The sequence below is a fragment of the Anopheles ziemanni genome, chromosome 2, assembly GCF_943734765.1.
Source record: "Anopheles ziemanni chromosome 2, idAnoZiCoDA_A2_x.2, whole genome shotgun sequence".
In the NCBI taxonomy this organism is placed as follows: Eukaryota; Metazoa; Arthropoda; class Insecta; order Diptera; family Culicidae; genus Anopheles; species Anopheles ziemanni.
The window spans coordinates 36,713,660-36,733,840 of NC_080705.1; the positions used below are offsets into that span (position 1 = coordinate 36,713,660).

The 20,181-nt window shown below is 44.6% G+C and overlaps 2 protein-coding genes across 2 annotated transcripts in view; one reads left to right on the plus strand and one right to left on the minus strand.

Moving 5' to 3' along the window:
* Window positions 1–20,181, minus strand: part of LOC131293501 (kinesin-like protein CG14535) — an 88,646-nt gene that overhangs the window by 20,574 nt on the left and 47,891 nt on the right. The gene's annotated exons all lie outside the window — the stretch shown is intronic.
* LOC131284945 (cytochrome P450 4c3-like) lies at window positions 17,844–19,591 on the plus strand. Its single transcript, XM_058313838.1, has 4 exons — window positions 17,844–18,006; window positions 18,087–18,470; window positions 18,541–19,173; window positions 19,251–19,591. The coding sequence occupies exons 1-4, from the start codon at window positions 17,844–17,846 to the stop codon at window positions 19,589–19,591; spliced, it is 1,521 nt and encodes a 506-aa protein (XP_058169821.1).

Sequence of the window (20,181 nt, forward strand, 5' to 3'; positions counted from 1 at the left end):
TTTTCAGGGTGGTGAGAAAAACTCGAGGGTAGAATACTAACATACCATTTTACCACCACATAAGCTAAGTTCGTGCATTAGCTTACATATTACAGACCACCCTTAGTTTCATCGGAAACTTGATTTCCAGTGAATACCAGTGGAATGTATTTTAAGAATGATGCAAAGTATGGGTAGATTATAGTGCGAGCTTAAGTGTTCAACAGAGTAAATTTTGATGCATGTCTGGATATGTTGTTTGTTTTTTGCTAATTCGTCCATATTAAACTGTTCCGTACTCGTAAAAATGGATGTCTTGCATGCGCCAGGCCCTTGTTTCTCCGTGTTATATAGAACTTTGGCGTTATTAGTAGCACGATTTTGTTCTGTAAATTTACTGCTGGTTTTTCTTTGTTTAATAGCTGTAGTGGTGAATGGGATGTGTTGTAAGGAAATTGTATGTATCACGTTGCAATTTGTTCGACTTTGGTCAACAATAATGAAAAACCGAGACCGGAGGGGGGGGGGGGGGGGGGGGGGGGCGGTGCTGTACGAGGACTGATTATGCACATACAAAAGGCTAACAAGCCCTTCATGTGCTGGGATGTTCAGCAGATCTGCAAAAATAGCAGTATTTTGCAAACTGTCTTTGAAAAGTGCAACAGATTCTTTAAAAAATTGTTGGTATTGAGGCAAACTATAGATACAATGGCACTCCTTTGCAACCTCTAGAGCTTTTTTCTAACATAATCTTCTTCCTTCAATCACTTCTAACAATCAGAAATTATTCGTTGTGTTTCCCTTTCATCATTTTAAATATATTTTACTCTCATTTTATGTTTTTCAATTCCCTAATATTTCGTTTAGTTTTTCCTATTTACACCTTTCATTCCTGGGCAACTTTGCAATTTATTTTCGATAATCCTTTACTTTGCCTTTTATTAAGTTTTTTATTATTTGCCCTTGTTAACTGAAAGTGTGATTTGACGTCGTGACACGTTTGCAAATAAATTTATGGAAAACGTCTACGTAGCCAGTAGAAGTTGAAAGAAATAAAACTACCGATACGCTGTGATGCCACTGGAAACGGCGCGACCATACGTCGAGAATTGAAAACAGTGACATTTAGAAGACCGTGGCCAAAACAGGTAACCTTTAGTAGAACATGTTGGATAGTAGGCAAGGATGGAGCTTCAAATCTGACAAGGTGTCCTTTAAATCTACTTGTTTCTTTTCTTACACCATCAAAAAGTACCCACGAAGGACTGAGTATACGAAAAGCGCGCGTGCCAACGAAGTCGTACTCACCTTAACGTAAAAGAAAATTTAAAGTAATGGATTCCTCCCACCCTTCGGTCGGGCTGTTTCACCGTTTGCCAAAGTATGCGATTCACACAAAACGATGATTTGCAGGAAATCGAAACAGCCACAAACTGCAGAGTTTCCGAGACACCGGAGTAACGACACAACCGACCGTCCAAGGTTGGAGATTTAATTCGATGTTTATTTAATTTGAAGTGAGTGGTTCGAACTTTTCCGTCACACCTTTGGCGTTTTGGCTCGCGTGGCTTGCATTGGTGGAATGGAGGGGCATGGAGGCAACAGAAAATTGACTTCTGGTGGGAAGATCTTCAAAATGTCACATCTCGGAGGGTGGTTGTAAGGGGGGTTTCAATTTGCGAGTATCGCAAACGGAGCTAACTGTGTCAATCATGAGTTGGTAGTTTACGAGTTTAGAATGACATTACGATCACGGTACTTGGTTGTGCTTTCGTTGTGCATTTTAAGTTCATTGTAAATAAAGAAAAACAATTGGCAGCGAATGCCGGATTATGAGTTTCAGGTTAAGGTTAGTGCCAAGTCAAGAATTGACAAAAAAACACTTCCTAAATCGATTTAAATTGTTGTAAACGAGTTATAAACAGAGTTTACCATTGGATTGGTTTCATTTCATTACCTGCAAAGTTTTTAAAAGAGAAGAATAATCCTGTTTTGCATTACAGCACAGTTCAATGTTAACTTTACATGCTAAAGTTGGGGCAGAATGATGTCATAACCATCTTGTACCTCAACGATGCTAAGAAAGGGAACAATCAGATTGAACTAAATATCCCATTCAGAAAGGTTGGGTCGTTGTTATGTTTTCTTTAGAGCTTATTATTTTTTATCCGTTAATTTTTGGTTCATGGCTGTGTTTTGCGGAACTATGATCAACTTTTCCATTCAGAACTTTATCTGCTCCCTTGGCCGGCTAGAAGAATGCCGCCCCAGGCAAACTGTAGTTCGTAGGATGGTTGAGTTTGGTGAAATCTACCAGGGAAGATATATTCGACTCAACTAGCTGCAACAAGACGAAACAAAAAAAAAACAGAGAGCACAAATTCGAGCAGAAACTCCTTAGTTAAACAATATTCAGGAAGGTTTTACTTTGAATAAACAGTAAAGATAATTTTCTCATGAAAAGCTTCCCCGGTTCAGCGCGGATGTAAACCTTCATGAAAAAAGAATGCGAGAAGTAACTTCTCTTTAGTAACTTTGCCCACGCGTTTCACAATCATATGGCAGAACTGCAGTTATTATGAACTTTTTACCAGTAGAGTGGTCTCGTTTTTCGCCCGGTTACACCAGATAGGGCGAGATGATGCAATATTTTCGGCTCTTTATAAGGTTGTCCCAAACTTACGTCTCAAGAATCCGAGCTGGTGTACTCGGAGCTGGTGTAGTAAGTTCAAGTTAGACAAGTTCGAACAAAAGAACACATTGCAACCGAGGGAGAGAGAGTGAAATATGCAGTTGAGGTTTCCCAACGGCATCTAAACTGTGCTACTGGCAAGAGCAAGTTTGTTTTATTATTACTAAAGTGAAATCATAAATAATAATTAAAACACATGTCGAAAGTTCATGGTGGTGCTGAAAGCTCCAGTGTCTGGTTCGAGTCAGAGTTCGGGATGGTTTGGGAAGTGATGTATGGTGATTCTTTGGTTAACTCTTGTGCTTCGAAAAAGCTGCTTAACACACTGGTGTTAAGCGCCGTGTTTTCTCCACTGCTCGTGGCTAATTTATGAACTTGCTTTTGTTGAGGTGAATGCATTTGTGCACACATGTTTCGTATTGAAAGAATGCGTTTATTCTTTTTAAATTTTTCCTGATTCCTGAAGCTAGCTGACGACGAGTGTGAACCAACAGAACATGCCTTTACGAAAGTTATTTAAAGTATTGTTTTAGAATTGTTTAAAATCTTTTTGTTGGAGACGAATATGTTCAACCTAAGGCAAAAAAGGTCCTACAAAAACGTACCTGACTCAGAGCGTTTCCTGATTCAGTTGGAAAGAAAACTTTTGCGGTAACTTTTTTTAAAAACCAAATCTGGAAGTTAACAAGACGCCCTGTCGAGACGTGGCAGCATCGAAGCGGAAGCTAAATGTAATCAAATCCCGTATGCCGCAAAGGCCGCCACGGTGAAATGTGCGCCGTAGGCCCCGTTGGCATCGATCCACTCGCAGTGATATGCCACGTCGTGTTTGCTCCACGCCAATGCGAAGCAAGCCGTGGAGACATCCAACGAGTTCTGGAAGAGTGCGGTGCGGGAGGAAAACGACTTCCCTCCTCGGTATGGCCTGATGAAGATTTCGGAAGTCTTCCCAATACCTGATCCGGCAGGTGTAACGGGGGCTTTCCGAGGAGGCAGGAACTTTTGTATAAATTAGCCCGTAGCGATCTTATCAAATATTCCAGCCATTGAATCAGGCCGACAGAGGCGGTTCTGTCGCGTGGCACGGCATACTAGGAGGCACAGACCGGAGGGAGTCGAGCGATAATAAGGAGGAAGGAAGAATGGTGACAACGGAGGGGAGGCGGATTGTTGCTCTAGCCAGAGTCAGCCCGTTTTTCGGCTTTACTTCCCCGAGGGCCTGCAACCTTTAATTTGAAATTTAAATATAAATTTTCGGCTTATCTAAACGACGTCAAGCTCGCGGAAAAGCGAAGGCACAACGGGGAACTGTGCTTCGGTTGCTCCTTTTGGGTAGAAAGACTCGTTCGTAGGATAGCTTCGGGAAAGCTTGGCCACCGGTTTTGGTGTTGTCAATGCCGTGCTGAACCATTTTCCAACCAGCTACTTGTGGTCGAGTGTGACCATTCAGCCACCGGTCTTGCCGTTGTTGTTGCTGTTTAAAGGTGTGTAAACAATCGGATTTATCCGTCACAGGTGCCGGAGATTGGTTTTCCGGGTGAAAGAAACGTTAAGCGAGCGCATTTAATAGTATGCAATTCATCAGGACGCCGGGCGAGTTAAGGTGATTGACTATGGATTCCTGGATGGAATTGAAGGATTTTGCTAAAATGTAAATTCCTCCTTTTCCAGAGTGTCTAAAGTCGACGTGAGAATCAAACTATTGCGTTGCATGTGGAGGGAGTGCAATTTTCACGGTGAGTTTAGCTCCTTCCATCGGACCCGGGACAAACTTTCAACGGGGTTTTCTTAGGTACGTCGGGATGGTTTTGTGGTATTTGATGCATATAAAGTGTATGTGCGAGCGTGAACCTTACGAGGCTGTAACGGCAGGTAAATCCCGCTTTTTCGGCAAGATAAATTCCCACACATTGAATGAACTTCGAGGGTGAATGAAAACTCTCCCCGTTGTTCGAAGGTACCGTTGCGAAACATGCCTTCCCGTTGGTAACGTTCAGCTGACTGGTAGCACAAGCATCCGACACTGGTGAACATGGCATCCGTAGCCGCAGAAACCTCTAGAGAAAAAGTACCGTGTGGAGAAAAACGCCCCGATGCGTACGTAAAAGGATAATGGAACCTGGCACAATCGAGATTTGTGAGGCACCCGAAGTCAAGGTGATGGGAACCCCTAGAATCATCTGGTCTGGCCAAATTCCCACCCTACGGATCAGGATAACGATCTACCTATTCAAGGGTAGCTAAAGCGATGTCGTGTTTATATCGAGGCATCCGCAAAGGATGGGGAACAGCGTTCTCATCACGAACGATAGCTCGGGAAATGTTCTTAAAATAATCAATGAGTGAGTTTACCGTCGTTTTTCGGAACTTCTCTAGTCTTATTTAGACGTCTTTGGAGATCGGATTGAAATATTTAACGAAATCTGCATGTGGTGAAATTCTGAGCCTGAGATTGTGGTACCATGGTGGAGGCATGAATTTTGCATAATCGATGAAAATTTGATGAGTTCGTCCATGCAGTTAATCCATATTGAGGTTTTAAGAATCTAATGGGAAGAAAATGTTCTATGTTGTCCTGACGAATCAATGTACAGAAAATGCTTTACGTTGGTGAATATTTAAAGGTTGTGTTCAAACGATTTTTAATTAAGTATAAAAAGTCTATTAGGAAAATAATGCATAATAATATGTATTACTTGTTTTGCTTTAGAAAAATATTATTCATTCATTTTTATGTATGAAAAACCCACAATTACTTAACCTTCCCACTACTATTGCGCTTCCATGGAGTTGTTTGTTTTGACGAAGTTTGTTTTGAACATAGGACGAAAACTAAAGTCCAAACTATCAAACAATCGTCTTGAGGAGATTGTTGTCTTCAAAGTTGTACATTTCCCAGCGGGTTTTGGTCGAGGGCAAACATTCCGCTCTTGAGGCACGCTCCACGTAAGTCTGCGTATCTGAAGTATGCCACGATCCGGAGCGTCGGCAGGAAGCGAGTTAACGAAAACTGGCATTATCTTCATTCTCGGCAGATTTGAAACTCAATGATGTTTGACCGGGGTAGGTGGTTTTTGTTTTTTTTTTCTTTGATGGAACGTCCATTGAGGGACAGCGAGAAGGTTTAGAATGATGGCTGCGCATTCTCCCAGGATCAAACGGTGAACTTTAGTAGAATTTGCTTGTGAAGATGAAAGCATTATCCTTCAAAACAGTGAGCGGAAATACCACCGCCGTGCATCGTGCGGACGGAAAGGTGCGCTTCCGGGTTTGTTGAAGGATTAGGGTTTTGATGGACGGTTGGAGCGTTTTCCCCCGTGGGGTGTGGTCGGCAAAAAGTTTTCTCTTCGATTGCTTACTCCAATGATCCCTTTAAAGCCTTAAAGGACTCGACAGGGTTCGTCGGTTGGCCAGCATTCGAGCAAATCATAAGCCCGAGTGGCTGCAGATAAAAACGGGTCAATCAAACCGAGACTAAACGTGCCGACTCTGGCATCCCGGTCGGTTTTAATGTGCCGTAAATAAAAGAACGTTCCCGACAAGTTTGACGATAGGGACGACGATGATGCTGATGATGATTTGCAGGAAAAGTCCGTCATTCAAGGTAATGAATTTTTAAAATTGACCCCCCGGCGGTGGACACTTTGGAAAGTTATATGAGGCCGAATTCGGTGGGAGACCGATTGTTATCCGCCGGAAGAGAAGTGCGCTGGTAGCTTTCCATACAAACGTCACTTTTGACAGCAAGTAATCCTCCACTTCGGCCCCACCGAGTCCCGGGAGTCTGGCTAGGGAATTTTCAAATTGATGAGGCTTATGGCGTTGTTGGGTAAATTTCCCCAATCTTCCAACCGTTAATCTACGCCTGGCATACGGCCGTCCCTCCGCCCCTTATGACCCTCCCTTCTAGGGCTCCCCACTCGAACTCCGACGTCACCGACTTTCCGATTTTTCCAGCCGAGAAATGCGTCAGAATTAGTAAGTGCTCAAGTTTAATTAAGCAAATACACACCGGGCAGGATTTATAGTGTTCATGATGCATGACGTGAATAGTCGTAAAATGGTGCGTTTTCCTTCCCGCATCTCATACTTCCATTCCCGTTTCCCTGCCCACGGATTCCTCAGAATGAACGAGAGGACGGGCCAAAAAACACCACTGGGGCAATGGTATTTCAGCGTTCTGCCGTGAGGGATGGCTTGAGAGGGAGAAAAAGAAAAGCCCCTCCGGGTGGAAAAACCCGTCAACGAACGGTCGACCAAATATGGCCATAAATTATTTCTAATTAATTTCCCTTTTCCGTTGGCAAAGCCGTCCTCGGACAGTCTGTACGGGACTGGACTGAATTGTTGTGAATGTTGCGGGTGCTTTGGGGGGAAATTTCGAGTGCTTGTGTTGGTACTACAATGTTCCTCCCGTGATGTCATCCGTATGACACGTTGGGTCCCATCACGAGGGTAAAGATGAGGAATGTAATTGCCAAAGTAAAATCAGAAATGGAATTGGGAAACTTTCAACTGCGTTACTGCGGTCGGAATTTACGATTCGAGCTGTGAGAGGAAACGAATAATTGAAGGTGCACGATAAAGGTTAAGTCAGCCTCGGATGACGTTCCCTTCCTTGGGGCGATGTGAAGGTGGATCAACCTTCATTAACGGTAACAGAATCGGAAGAAATGTATCTTCTGGGGAGATTGTCTGCACGTAAAATCACGCGAAGCACAAAAGTGCCTCGAAACCGTACGGTTGAATCTGTCACTGTGATACCAACCCTCTATTTTCCACCTTTTCCCGTACCCTACCGTATCAACTACCATTTCTTGCTTCCTTGCGCGACTTATCGCGATCTGTTTGCACTCAATTACGGGAATAAATAATACTTCAGAATGTAAACAGTGTCATATCTAATTGTCTAAGTGACGGAAAATCGTGCCTTCACATGTCGCACTACAGCCCTCGTAGGTTTTCCCCATCCACCGGAAGCTGGAAGTTTTTGATGGTCTTAAGACGTCTGTCTCGCACTGGGGGCCGTGGGATGCGCTGGTGGTGGTGGTGGTGTTTGAGCACGTGCCGCATCGTTCGTGGTTCGGGAAGGGTAATTTGAATAATCCGTTGTTCTGCTCGATGCTTGGCGCTTCAAGCGGCTTGTGGCGGATTTCCATACGTTCCGGATGGGAGTTTTAACAATGCGACTAAACGTTAGTCATTTCGAAGACTGGAGGGAAGAGTGCGATTGGAGGAACGAGTGCGATAGTTGTCCTAGAACATGAATATGAATAAAGTGAAGTGTGCTGAACGATTTCACGACTGACAAAACAACAGCAGATTAAAGTGAGCTTCCGAGATATGGAATTACATGAAAATATTCAACTTGAGTTGTTAATTCTTAGTTAGAAATAGAAAGATTTATTATGTTTCAATCGAAATTATTGAAAATTTTGGAACGAAAGCTAACTACAACATTGAATATTTAAATTTAAAACATATTTTTGCTCAACATCTTGCACGAACAATTACCCGTTCACAGCTCACCGGAACCGGAACCGGTACGCTTCTCGAGCGTCATTCGTGGCATATTTGCACTCACTTGTGGCCACGAAACTGTTTGCCGAAGGCTCACTTTACCAAGCGGCACCGCGAAGTGATATACGAGTCCATTCATCCATCCAGCGCGAAACAGTTACCCAGTGCCAGGAAGGAGGAAAATTCTCGAATTGTCATCGTTATCGTCGCACTCAGAAGCCACGGCATGTGCGAGTTTTCCACTGGTGGCAATGTGTCAGCCGCTTGAGGGAGTAAGAATTTCCTACCGTGGGTGGTAGGAAGGAAGAAGTGAGGGGGAAGAAATGCTGGGAAAAGTGCAAAGTCGAGAGACTTTTCGCCTCCATTTAATTCACGACTTTCGAGTCGTATGACAATCCTCCAACCACCCGAAGGCTTCGATGGCGTATGGCATCTTGTGTGACGAGCGCTTCGTACACAAAAATACATTTTCACTAGACACGAATGGGGAGAGCGGCCCCCTGAAAGCGAGCGGGGCTGAAGAAAATCGGTACACGTCTCGCTTTTCCAGCCCTGAACACCGAACGGTGAAAATGTCGGCTCATTCCACGCATTCGCGTCAACGCGCGACGATAGAAATGCGAACTCCTACTTCGCGCCATGAAGCACACTAAATCCTCACTTTCGCATTCTGTTTGTTTGGTACTGCCTCCCTCTCTCAGCCATGAACACAAACACCCCCAAGCTACCGCCCGCTCGAAAAAGGCGTACTGCAAAACTCCTTCGCGAACGAGGCGGGCGATTTTCTTCCCATCGATTTCGAAAACCCAGCCGGATTAAGTGTGACAATTGGAATAATGTACGTCGTCAATCAGGCCAGGCCACGCTCAACCGTGCCGGGTTGGGGATGCCCGTGGAGTGGGAAAAATGGCTCGGAAAATGTCACGTGTGCACCGGTGTGCGGGATTGAGTGGTCGGCGGTATTCGCTCAATTCCGCGATGCCATTAGCTGTATGCCGTTCATTGCACGACAAGTGCGTTATGTTTTCCCATCGTTAGAAAGCAAAAGTCTTAGCGCAAATCGTTGAACATGTAACTGGCCGAAGGACGCAATGCGGATAAGATTACCTTTTTTGCATCATTGAAGTGGAACAACGAGTGGAACAAAAGGTCAAGAGGGTGTGAAATGAATTAGTGAAGTGTTAAACATACATATACAAAAGTTCATGCTTTTAAAAATAATTTGTGGAAAAACAATTTTTGTGCTTTTAAATTACAAACATCTAAAACACGTTATCTTTTCGACTTTTATTTTTATTATAAACAAGAAAAAATTGTTTTTTGCAATATTCTACTTATTTTTTATGTGACTTAAGCTAATTAAATGAATATGTTTGGTTGCCATTGACTTGAGCATTAAAAGTTTTTTCCTGTTTACACCTGCCTACAATATGTCTACGCTGATTTTTACAACATTTTCACAACCATAGTCACTAGTAGATATTAGCACAACCAGAGACTCTGATTCCCTGAAGACAACTTTCTCCATAGCGCGCTGTGAATTGAACATTCCAACGCAAACCAGCCTTTCGGCCCTTACATCTGCGCACACCTTGAGGTCCTTCTGGGGAAATCGCGGCTGCACCGTTCCCGTTAGGACGAGCCCTAATTTATTCACCGACAAGCAGACTTTTCACATTATGATTAATTGGGACACATTACGGTTTTATGCTAATGACTTCGTTAGAAGGTCGGGAACTCGCTGCGGCAAGTTTCGGGCGCTACGGCCGGCCAGAACCGGGAACGCATCCGCAGTGTGGCCATCTTTCGCCCTTAATGGTATCGATAATGTGCCCGGAGAAACGGCTCGTGCCACGGATCGGGAAGAAAGTACGCGGCGTGGCTGAGGGGGATGGGAATGGGCCCGAGGAAAACTTCCCGGCGAGTAGATTAGACCGCCTGGCGCATCGGAGCGAGCCCGCCAGAAGATGCCGGTTAATGAAATCATAACGGGAATATGAAATGAGATTATTAATTTAAAACAATGCGGGATTAGAACATTAGTGGCAATGAGGTGGCCCGCGGGGGTGGGGTAACACATTGGAGGAGATTAAGAGATTGTGCGATTAAGTGCGAGCATCGAGTGTTTCACTGTCCATTCATTTAGGGCCGTTTTGCCATGTCTATTTGGGCATGTCGGAATAATGAAAATTGTTAAAAAAAAACATCCAAACCCGAAAAGGATATGGGAACAGACGGGGATTAAAATGTGCTCAGCTGTAAGCGATAGGATTAGAGTCGGGTACGTCGAACGGAACGCGTGAATGCGGACTGCCGTGGTGGGTTGTAATGGTTGTCCTGGGGATTTTCGGTTGCGCTAACATCCAGCCACAAGGACATTATCACGATATAGAGAATGGCTAATTGTCGTTATGCCTGCTGCGGACCTCGTGTCTCGCTACGAGTGAAAGTCTTTTCCATTTCAGTAGCTCCAGATTTTCGTTCATTTCGACAGGAAAATGTGCAGAACAATGGAGATTAATTTACCCAGATCTTGCTTCAGAACGGCTGCAAATGGATAACATAGCGTTCCCAGTTGAAATTGGTGCTGTTGAAAGTTGACATTTTGGATACATCTGAAGCATAAGTTGTGCGCTATACTTTTCTCTCTTAGACCTATGTGAGAGTTTTATGACTTCAATTGTGCATCCCATTAGAGCTTTAATGTAAACCATAGTGAAGCAATTCAATGCATTAAATGCAAGCTTGTCTAAGCTTTTCTCCAGTAATGGGCAAAGTTCTAAGCGTGGAAGGCGATAATCAGAGTGATACAAATGTTTCCTTAATTTGCAATAGTAACTCCCCGGACCATCGTTGTCATTTGCTGATTACTTTATTTAATTAGCCAACTTTAGAGCAATTAGCTTGCACTCTCCTCGAACGTGGCGTAGAGGAGATCTAATGTAACCCTTCTGCTTTCAGCTTTCCTGGAGAGTTTCCTAAAGTTGTACTGTTTTTTGCTGAAAATCGTGATGTACAAAAGCACAACAAAAACAAACAAACAAATAAACGACACAGAAAAAGGTTTTTATTCCTTTTGAGAGCAGAAATGTATATCTACTGCAAAGCATGTTAGCAAACTCCTAATTGTCCTGTCCCGTTTTTCAAACCAGAACATCGGTTTCCTTGGGATGGAAAACTTCAATCCTATTATGACTTTTCCAAACGACTCCAAAACCGCATCATCAAAGTTCCGTCTCGGAAGGTTGAAACGGGTCATCGGAGTGAGTGAAAAAGAGTTTCTGTGTGTGTGTGTGTGTGTGTGTGTGTGAAAAGTGCAATGGTGCACTTCGGCATGCACGCACAGTGCACACAAACTCCGACCACCTACCGCCCGCCGTTCCATTCATGTGCTCGTTAGCAGACAAACAATCCCAAAACACATCCGAGAGCATCATTCCGTCCGAAGGAAAGTTCAGAAAGTTCGCCCGGAGGAGATAAATGAGCCAACTTCATTTGATCACGTTCTTTGCATACCCCTCGCCCATCTTATCTGTGGCCACTTGCCTGTCCCCCGATCGACTCTGACGTACGCTTTTGGTGGAGTGTCACCACCCATAATTGCCGGGCGATGTTTGCTTTCCCTTCCCCATCACAGGACGCCGTTTCTTTTGCATTTCTCTGAAGCTGGACCGGTTTTTTTCCATCGTCCCGATTGTTCCCAATCACTGAAAATAGTCCTCGTGCGGCGAGGGAAAGACACACTGCCGACAGAGGGAGAGCTTTTCGCATGTCAAAATTTATTTGCCATCATTAGACGACCATCAAAAGCGGGTAGTGGGTGTGTCTTATGAGGTCATGTCCGGGGTTCGCTCGTACGGAGTTCGATTTGCTAGCTCCAGATGACCCCCATTATCCGGACCGACCCGGAGGACACTTAACCGAGCGCATTCTTGGAGGTCAACGAGCAACGGAAGGATCCCGCCGGTACCCCATGATTCCGACTAATGGCAGCCTAAGGGTCGTTCCTAAGTTTAGTCTCCACTGGGCTAACTTTATGACTGCTCAAGAGTGACCGAACTTCTGCGGCGAGCTTCTGGAATCGTCCTTCTCGGCGTGTTCGGTTAAATTGGAATCAACGTAATAATAATAACAATGACGAAGTTCGGCACTGAATCGATCATCGTCGGAACAGCGCATAAAGAGAAGTTTCAAGCTCCCATTTGTCGTGTGGACCATGTCAGCAAAGGCAGAAGATCGATTCAGTTCCGCCGGGTGAAGGATGAACCATCCCAGCTCGAGTACGTGCGTCCCGATGAAGGATGCTAAAGTGGCAAAAGTAGGTGGATAGAGAGAGAGAGAGAGAGGGAGAGAAAAAAATCATCCATCTTGTACGAACTCCAACCCTACCAGCGAACTCCGGACACAAATTATGCTGCAGTGCGGCGAATCTTCTTGCCGACTTAGCCACAGCCCGAGTGTGTGACGACGAGAATGAAGGTGCAACTTATTGATATTCTGGCTGCGGTTTGTGGGCACACTGTCACCCCATAGGCGAGTGTCGAGTACCGCCGGCTTTACTCTCAAGAGTTCGTACCAGAAGATAATAAACTAGTGGACGTCCTAGACGAGTGCACGGAGGACGACTTTATTTAGCCAATATATCAATTTCTATCGATTTAATCTAAATCGATTTTGAGCCCATCCGCAATCATCGGGGCAACCACGGGATGGGCACGGTGGGCTGGTCCGATATAAATTGTCACAACCAAAGGCTTCTCCATTCTAGCAACCGCATCGGAACAGAGAAAAGGGAGACCTGTATGACCGGAGTCTGTATAAATGATGATGTCCCAGTAGGCTCCATCGGAACGCGGGGAAGCGATTCCACGAATGTCAGAACAATGGACTTCTGCGCTAGTTCAAGAGTTCACCCGTGTCCCCCGAGGGTTAATCGTTGCACGGACTCAGAAGCTACTCGACCTCGACGATGTCTTAGTCTTGGAACTGGCTACCCCGGGCTTGGAAGCAGCAGGTAGGCTCTGCAACGGCCATCTCACGGCCAGAATCGGCATCCGGTCAAACAACAATGTCGCAACCAGGCCAGGAAATTACCGTCAAAACTTTGGCTAATGGATAATTAAACGCAATCCAATTAAAATGAGGCGCCGGACGGAAAATTGTGCGGTGCGCATTTTGGTTTGATCGGCACGTGGAAGGAAGCGGATAGGATAGCGAGGGGTGATGTATATCCTTCCTTGGTGGTGTGCCTTGGGGCCACTCTTCTGGCGCAAGGTGACAGTTGGAAGATTGGGAGCATGACATTCTTCGGCTTTTCGGTTTCATTTCCGTTTTAATGAACTTCGGCTCGTACCGAGAAATTGTGCTTCATTAAGGTTGGATGCGAGTTAGCATAATCTTTGGTCGGCGCGAATGCTTGTTGGGGTCAGAAGCCATGAAATGGAACTTTCGATTAAATTGAAGAGAAATTTAAATCATTCTCTCGATCCTTAAGCTTGAAGCTATCCATATTGAATTCATTTCATGTACTTACTAAATTTGATGGTGTTCATTGTTATGTCTTAAATTTCTCTTGTCAACGTTATTATTTTACCTGTAAATAGAAAAACAAAAAATTGAAATTAGTTTAAATTTACTCAAAGTTATTGTTTGATATGCAGATTACTGAAGAGACAAGCGATTATGAAATTCAATCGGAAAGTCATTACAAACAGTACTTCCGATGAACGGAATTGTTGTCTTAACTCTCGCTGATGCTGCACTATATTCTTAAGATTTTCATGATGCAACGTGCGTTCGGAGTCGTTAGAAATAACTGTACATATTCTTGAAAGCATCCTCCGTTATCTGATCGATTTCATTCAATAGTTTTCCACAAAGTGCAGATTGTTTTATGGATTGATAATTTCAATAACGAGTGTCCTACACGTCCTCTTGGATGGAACAAACCAGGCCACTGCGGCAACCGGACCCTTTTTGCTCGTGAACGCCGCACTGTTCTAGTTAAAAGGTTCCCCATTCAAGAGCTGACCCGTGACAGGAGTAATAAATAGAACCGAGCCAACCGGGCACCAGCTGGTAAGATGCTCGGAGGATACATCTCAAGACCTTCTTCACTGATTGCACAAAACTGACCCCCCGAGTGACCGATGTACGGGACGATGTTTTCAGAAGGATTCTCCAGAACATCCCCGCCTCCCTCGGCGACGCTCCGTCCGTTCCACTTATCAGAAAAGTGTATCAGTTTGCAGAACCCGATGGTGGTGCCGTCTTGGCAGTTGGCTACGGAGTTCGGTTTCGGAGACAATAATGAAAAAGCAAACGAGATCCTCAGGAAAACCCACGCAGTATGGAATGGGAATGGCAAACAAACGGAGCGATGCAACATTTGCCAGCTGAGCACGAGTTTATCACAAAAGCCAGGGCGGGCCAATAGTGCAGTGGAGATGACGTGGAAAATATCCTTTATTTTCTAATCCTTTCAATCTTAGCTCGCTTCTTCGGTTGGCCAGCCGTCCAAGAGGCAAGTTCTAGTTACCGATCCACTTTGACATGACATTAGACAAATTTTCCGATAGGAAGATTTGTCGCAGAAGCCGGCTCCGGTTTTCCATTTAAAGGGTGACGGGGGGGTTGTTGCATGAAAGGAATTCCATATCTTAGTCTACACTGGTTTCATGATGGCAAACATGCAACAAAAGCTGCACAAGTCCTTGATTTAGCTGCAGACAGTCGGTCGGTTGACTTCATCGCCTTCGGTATGAATGGACAAAGGATTTCTTTATCAATCAGGGACATGTAAACAAGCTACAAACAATCTTGGAACAACTTCACCCCGGTATTTTGATAAACAACCGTTCCATCCTTTACTTATGCAAATAGAGATCATCGGATTTCGGATAAATGTTTACCCCTGAAGGAACATCATTAATATTTCAAGCCGATCCCACTCGCAAAGCGCATCACACGGCTGATTGCTTATGGCTGGCTTTAATTATCGCTTGCCCGCCGAATGTTTGATCAACGGCATCCAATTTCCGGGGAACGGGAACCGATGTCTTAAGTTCCACCGCGCACAATGCAGCCTTTGCAAAACAAAGATCAACCGTGTGCTACCATAATGGAAAATTTTAAACCCGGAAAAGCATTCATCCCCGGGGGGAATGATACAACCGTGGGCGTTATTATCAAACGGATCCGTGCACTCGCTGATGATGCAGCCGCTTGCGGATTAATATCGAACACCGTTTTGCCGTTCCGGAAGCGCCGTAAATCAAACGTGAATAATATCCTCGCCACAAATCATTCCGATGTGTCTTCCACGTCACCATCACCCCAGCGTGGCCCGCGTGTTTGTAAAAATACATGCCCCGGTTTAAGCATTGTGTACCGAAAGGACCTAAGCGCATGGAAAGGTGTTGATGACTTTTTGTTTTCGCTGTTCGTTCGCTCGTTCATGTGTGCATTTTTGAAACAGTTTTACACCGAAAACAGCCGGCTCGAACAAACAAAAGAAAAATTGGTTCCGATGCACCACATCAACACACACACAAAAAACGGTTGATTCAAACTGCAGCAAGCGCATCATCTCGCACCGCAACAAAGGGATCCGGATAATGTGAAAATCGAGGTTTTTCACCCACCGTATATTCCGAAAGCCGCCCCGATATGGGTTGTGTTTGGTGGTTCATGTTTTTTAACTTCTTTTCTTTTCAAGGTAAAACGATCCTGCAATCGGGCATGGACAAAAAAACATAAAGCTAACAGTAGAGGTTGGGGCTGAAAAATGAGGATACAGGTTTATGCCATTTTTTGTTACCCGGAGCGGTTTCCCTCGGGGTGGGACCTTTTTTCCGATGCACACTTTTCCGTTCCTTGGAGCCGTTCGTCAAACACGCTCACCGGATAATGGATAATGAAAAACACAAACAGATGTACCGGGGCCAGATTTTCAATCTTCGGATTTTCTTTTTTATTCGCTCCTGGCTTCCACAATATGCCGTGTAGTATATCGCACACTTGTTTGTGTCTTGTTGTTGTTGTGTGCGGTTTGGTTTTCAGGCCTATCGTTTACCAGCCGAGGACAACAGACTGTGAGAGGGCGGGGATACTTTGCAAACACACTTTGCTGCTCTGCATTTATCATCAAAGGAGTAAACACGTTCGGTATCAGTGTTCCCGGTGGGTGCGTGTGTGAGTTCGCTCGGGTGCTTTGTGATTGCAAGATCGGGTACACCAAGTGCAAGATGAAAGGCAGCTGGAAAATGAAAATTAAAGAGAAAAATCTCCTTTCCCGCCTTCATCGCATAGGGAAATCGTAGCAGTGTCGATGCTCAAGCAGCAGTATTTCATTTATTTTTTTCAAGCACAAGATTTTCAAAGAGCTCCCATTGTATAGGACTCTCTCTGTGCACGTCGTGCACTCCGAACTGTTTACTGTAAAAATGGTTAAAATCTATTTAGTGGTCTATAAAGCAGTGGCAGAGCTGAGTGAAATTAAGAGCGTACTTTATGCGAACGCCGAGCGCATCCGTCGAGTGATTGTGGATAATTATGCTCTCGAAAGTGTACAAATGAGATCGTGTTCCGCGTTTTTAAGCATTATTTGTATCATTGCATCGTCGTTACTGGCGTGTGCGATGCTTAAAAAAATTACTTACTTCTACTATGCATTGCAATAAGGTCGGTTTACGGTGGAAAAGATTAAAGCCGTGTCTACTTGAGAGTGCTTCAGAAGTTGCTAAATTAATGGGTCTCCCCACTAATGGGAAGGAAATTTTCCTACAGACAAATCATAATGCAGTGCAGCAAGGACAAAGATCTCTCTTGCTTTAATTTTTTTGAATAATGATGAAGCATTTTTTTCAAATTCGCTCTGAGTATAATTAATGATATTGGCTTTGATTAAAGTGAACTCAAATCGTACGACCTAAATTAATTTGGTATCAATCTAAAAAAATGAACATTTTAAAACTACAAAATTGACAGATTTTTCCTTCAGCTAAATCTACCAAGATCAATTTGATTAGGAAAAGAAACAGAACCCAAACGCTCCAAATGCTTTGCAAACCAAAAAAACCACTTTACATAATTTTGAAAAAGGAAAAAAACTGAAAGTGGTAAGATTGTAAAGAGAGTACAAAAGTTATTTGAACATGATTTTGTCAAACATAAAAAATTGCATTAAAAATTACACTAAAGAAAAGCTGGATCTGCTTTGCACCGATGGTCTATAGCCCTTAAATATTTTATTTTCTGGGGTACTTTTATTGCACTGGGATGTCCGCTTACATCATTTGTTGATCTTTGTTTTCTTCAACACATTCGATTTATCGTGGCCCTATTAATTAATGCTTATTGTGATGTTTTATCTGGACTTTTATCATTGCTCGATAATCGAGGTTTAAAGTACTCTCAGTTGAGCGATAAGACGGATTCAAAAAAAAAGGTAAAAGTATGGCAGAGTTCCATTGCACTCTCGGTTAGGAAGTTGATAAGATGAACCCCGTTGAGGTGATAAGAATAATTAAACCACAAGTCCACAGGTTAACTAGCATCCCCGCAAGCGCGTCAAGACTCAGTTGATGAGTGATTCTCGTTGGAGTCACACCTTCTTCAGTTGTGGAAACAGAGTTCATCGCGCGCGTTCACCATGTTTTGGCTAGTCACGCTGCTGCTCGGGTACATCGCTTATCAGCTGTACAAATACCACCAGCACCGACAACAGCTGCTCGCGATCCGCGATAAGTTTGGCGGGCCCAACTCAGACTACTTTCTGGGCACATTTTTTATGTTTAAAAATAAGAGCATTCCCGGTAAGTAGGAGAGGCGTTGAAAACACAATGTTTGGTTCTGGAATTAGATGAATATTGACCTAATTGAAATATTTCCGTAGATATATTCGATATCGTTGTTGGATTACACAAACGGTACGGACCGGATGTGGCCATCATAGGTGCCTTCAATGATCTGGTGCTTGACCTGTCCACTTCAAAGAACGTGGAGAAGGTGCTGCTCGCCAAGAGCACCAAGAAGTCGTTCGTGTACGACTACCTCGAGCCATGGCTCGGCACCGGGCTACTGATCTCGTTCGGCGAGAAGTGGTTCCAGCGCCGGAAGATAATCACGCCTGCGTTTCATTTCAAGATATTGGATCAGTTTATGGACGTATTCAACGAGGAGGCCGACATTCTTGTCTCGAAGCTGGAGAAGCACGTTGGCAAGGGCGAGTTTGATATTTATGACTACGTGACGCTTTACGCACTTGATAGTATCTGTGGTAAGTGTTACTTGCAAATTGGCGTCTTTTAAATGTGGAAACATTTCAAAACTGGCTTTCTTTTGCATAGCAACCTCCATGGGAGTGCGCATTCACGCACAGGATGATCCAAACAACGAGTACGCCCAGGCCGTCAAACAGATGAGCATTTTCTTCCTGCGACGCGTGTTCAGCCTGTTGCGCCAGTTTCCGGCACTATTCTTCCTGTATCCGTTCGCACGCGAGCAAGGGCGCGTCATCAAGAAGCTGCACCACTTCACCAACTCCGTGATCGAGAGCCGCCGCAAGCAGCTGGAACAGGAGCAACGCCTCGGAACGCTGGAGTTCGACGTGAACGAGGACCAGCTGTACTCGAAGCGAAAGAACACCTTCCTCGATCAGCTGCTCAAGGTGACGATCGAAGGAAAACCACTGAGCACGGCCGACATTCGGGAGGAGGTGGACACGTTCATGTTCGAGGGCCACGACACGACGACGTCCGGCATTTCGTTTACAATTCTTCATCTCGCCAAGCACCAGGACGTCCAGCAGCGTCTGTACGAAGAGATCGACCGAATGCTTGGAAGTGAGAAGCAATCGGTTCCGCTAACGAACGCGATGCTGCAGGACTTCAAGTACCTGGATATGGTAGTGAAGGAGTCACTCCGGCTCGTCCCTCCGGTACCAATCATTGGCAGAAAGCTCCTGGAAGACATGGAGATAAGTGAGTTGCACTTTTTTTTCATTGCTTTCTTTCACATTCATGTTTTCAATCTTCATTCTCGATTCCACCCCGAACAGACGGCGCTACGATCCCGGCGGGCACGTCGATTTCAATCAAAATCTTCAACATCCACCGCAACCCCAAGGTCTTCCCCGAGCCGGAGCGGTTCGATCCGGAGCGCTTTTCGGAGGCGAACGAAATCAAGCGCGGCCCGTACGACTACATTCCGTTCAGTGCCGGCTCGCGGAACTGCATCGGGCAGCGGTACGCGCTGCTGGAGATGAAGGTTACCATCGTGAAGCTACTGGCCAGCTACCGAATCCTGCCCGGGGAGTCTGTCGGGCGTATCCGATACAAGACGGATCTGGTGATTCGCCCGACGGAGGGTATTCCGGTGAAGCTGGAGAAAAGAATTTGATGGACGTGTGGGGATGAATGATAGAAGCAGCGCCTGGTTTGGCCAAGCAAATGAAATATTTCGGCATTTCGGAAAACCAACTATATTCACCGTGAGGTACAAATACAATGTTTATAAATTGGTAGGTTTTGTATAAATAAATTATGAACGCATCTAATGAAACATTTTGGAAAGCTCATCAATAAATTCAATGATATGTTTAAAGCACGAACAAATAGTTTTCCAAAGCCATTCATCCATTTCCATTTGGTAGCGTGTTGGAAAATTCGAATCCCGACATGGTCGATTTGTTTATATTTTTCCTTACTACAGGAATAATTTCACCGAAACAGCGTCAATATTTACCGGGCCGTACCAGCGGGAAGATAAATATGCTTTTATTTGATTTATCCTGTTCGTAATCCATTACTTACGGAATGGAACAACCGCTTCGATGCCGCAGGGGTGGAAAGAGGCTTCGGTTCGGTTTTCCATCGGAACTGGAAAACTCACACCGCAGCTTTAAGCTTTCGCAAACACGAAAAGCCAGACGGCCCAGGTTGTTGTGTCTTTTTTTTTGCCAGAGTCCTGCCAGACCCCATTTTCTTTAC

Bases quoted from the DNA above. Each gene is read 5' to 3' on its own strand.
- LOC131284945 (XM_058313838.1), top strand. From the start codon at position 17,844: ATGTTTTGGCTAGTCACGCTGCTGCTCGGGTACATCGCTTATCAGCTG. The intron at 18,471-18,540 runs GTAAGTGTTACT...TCTTTTGCATAG, and splicing joins CGCACTTGATAGTATCTGTG to CAACCTCCATGGGAGTGCGC. The intron at 19,174-19,250 runs GTGAGTTGCACT...CACCCCGAACAG, and splicing joins CCTGGAAGACATGGAGATAA to ACGGCGCTACGATCCCGGCG.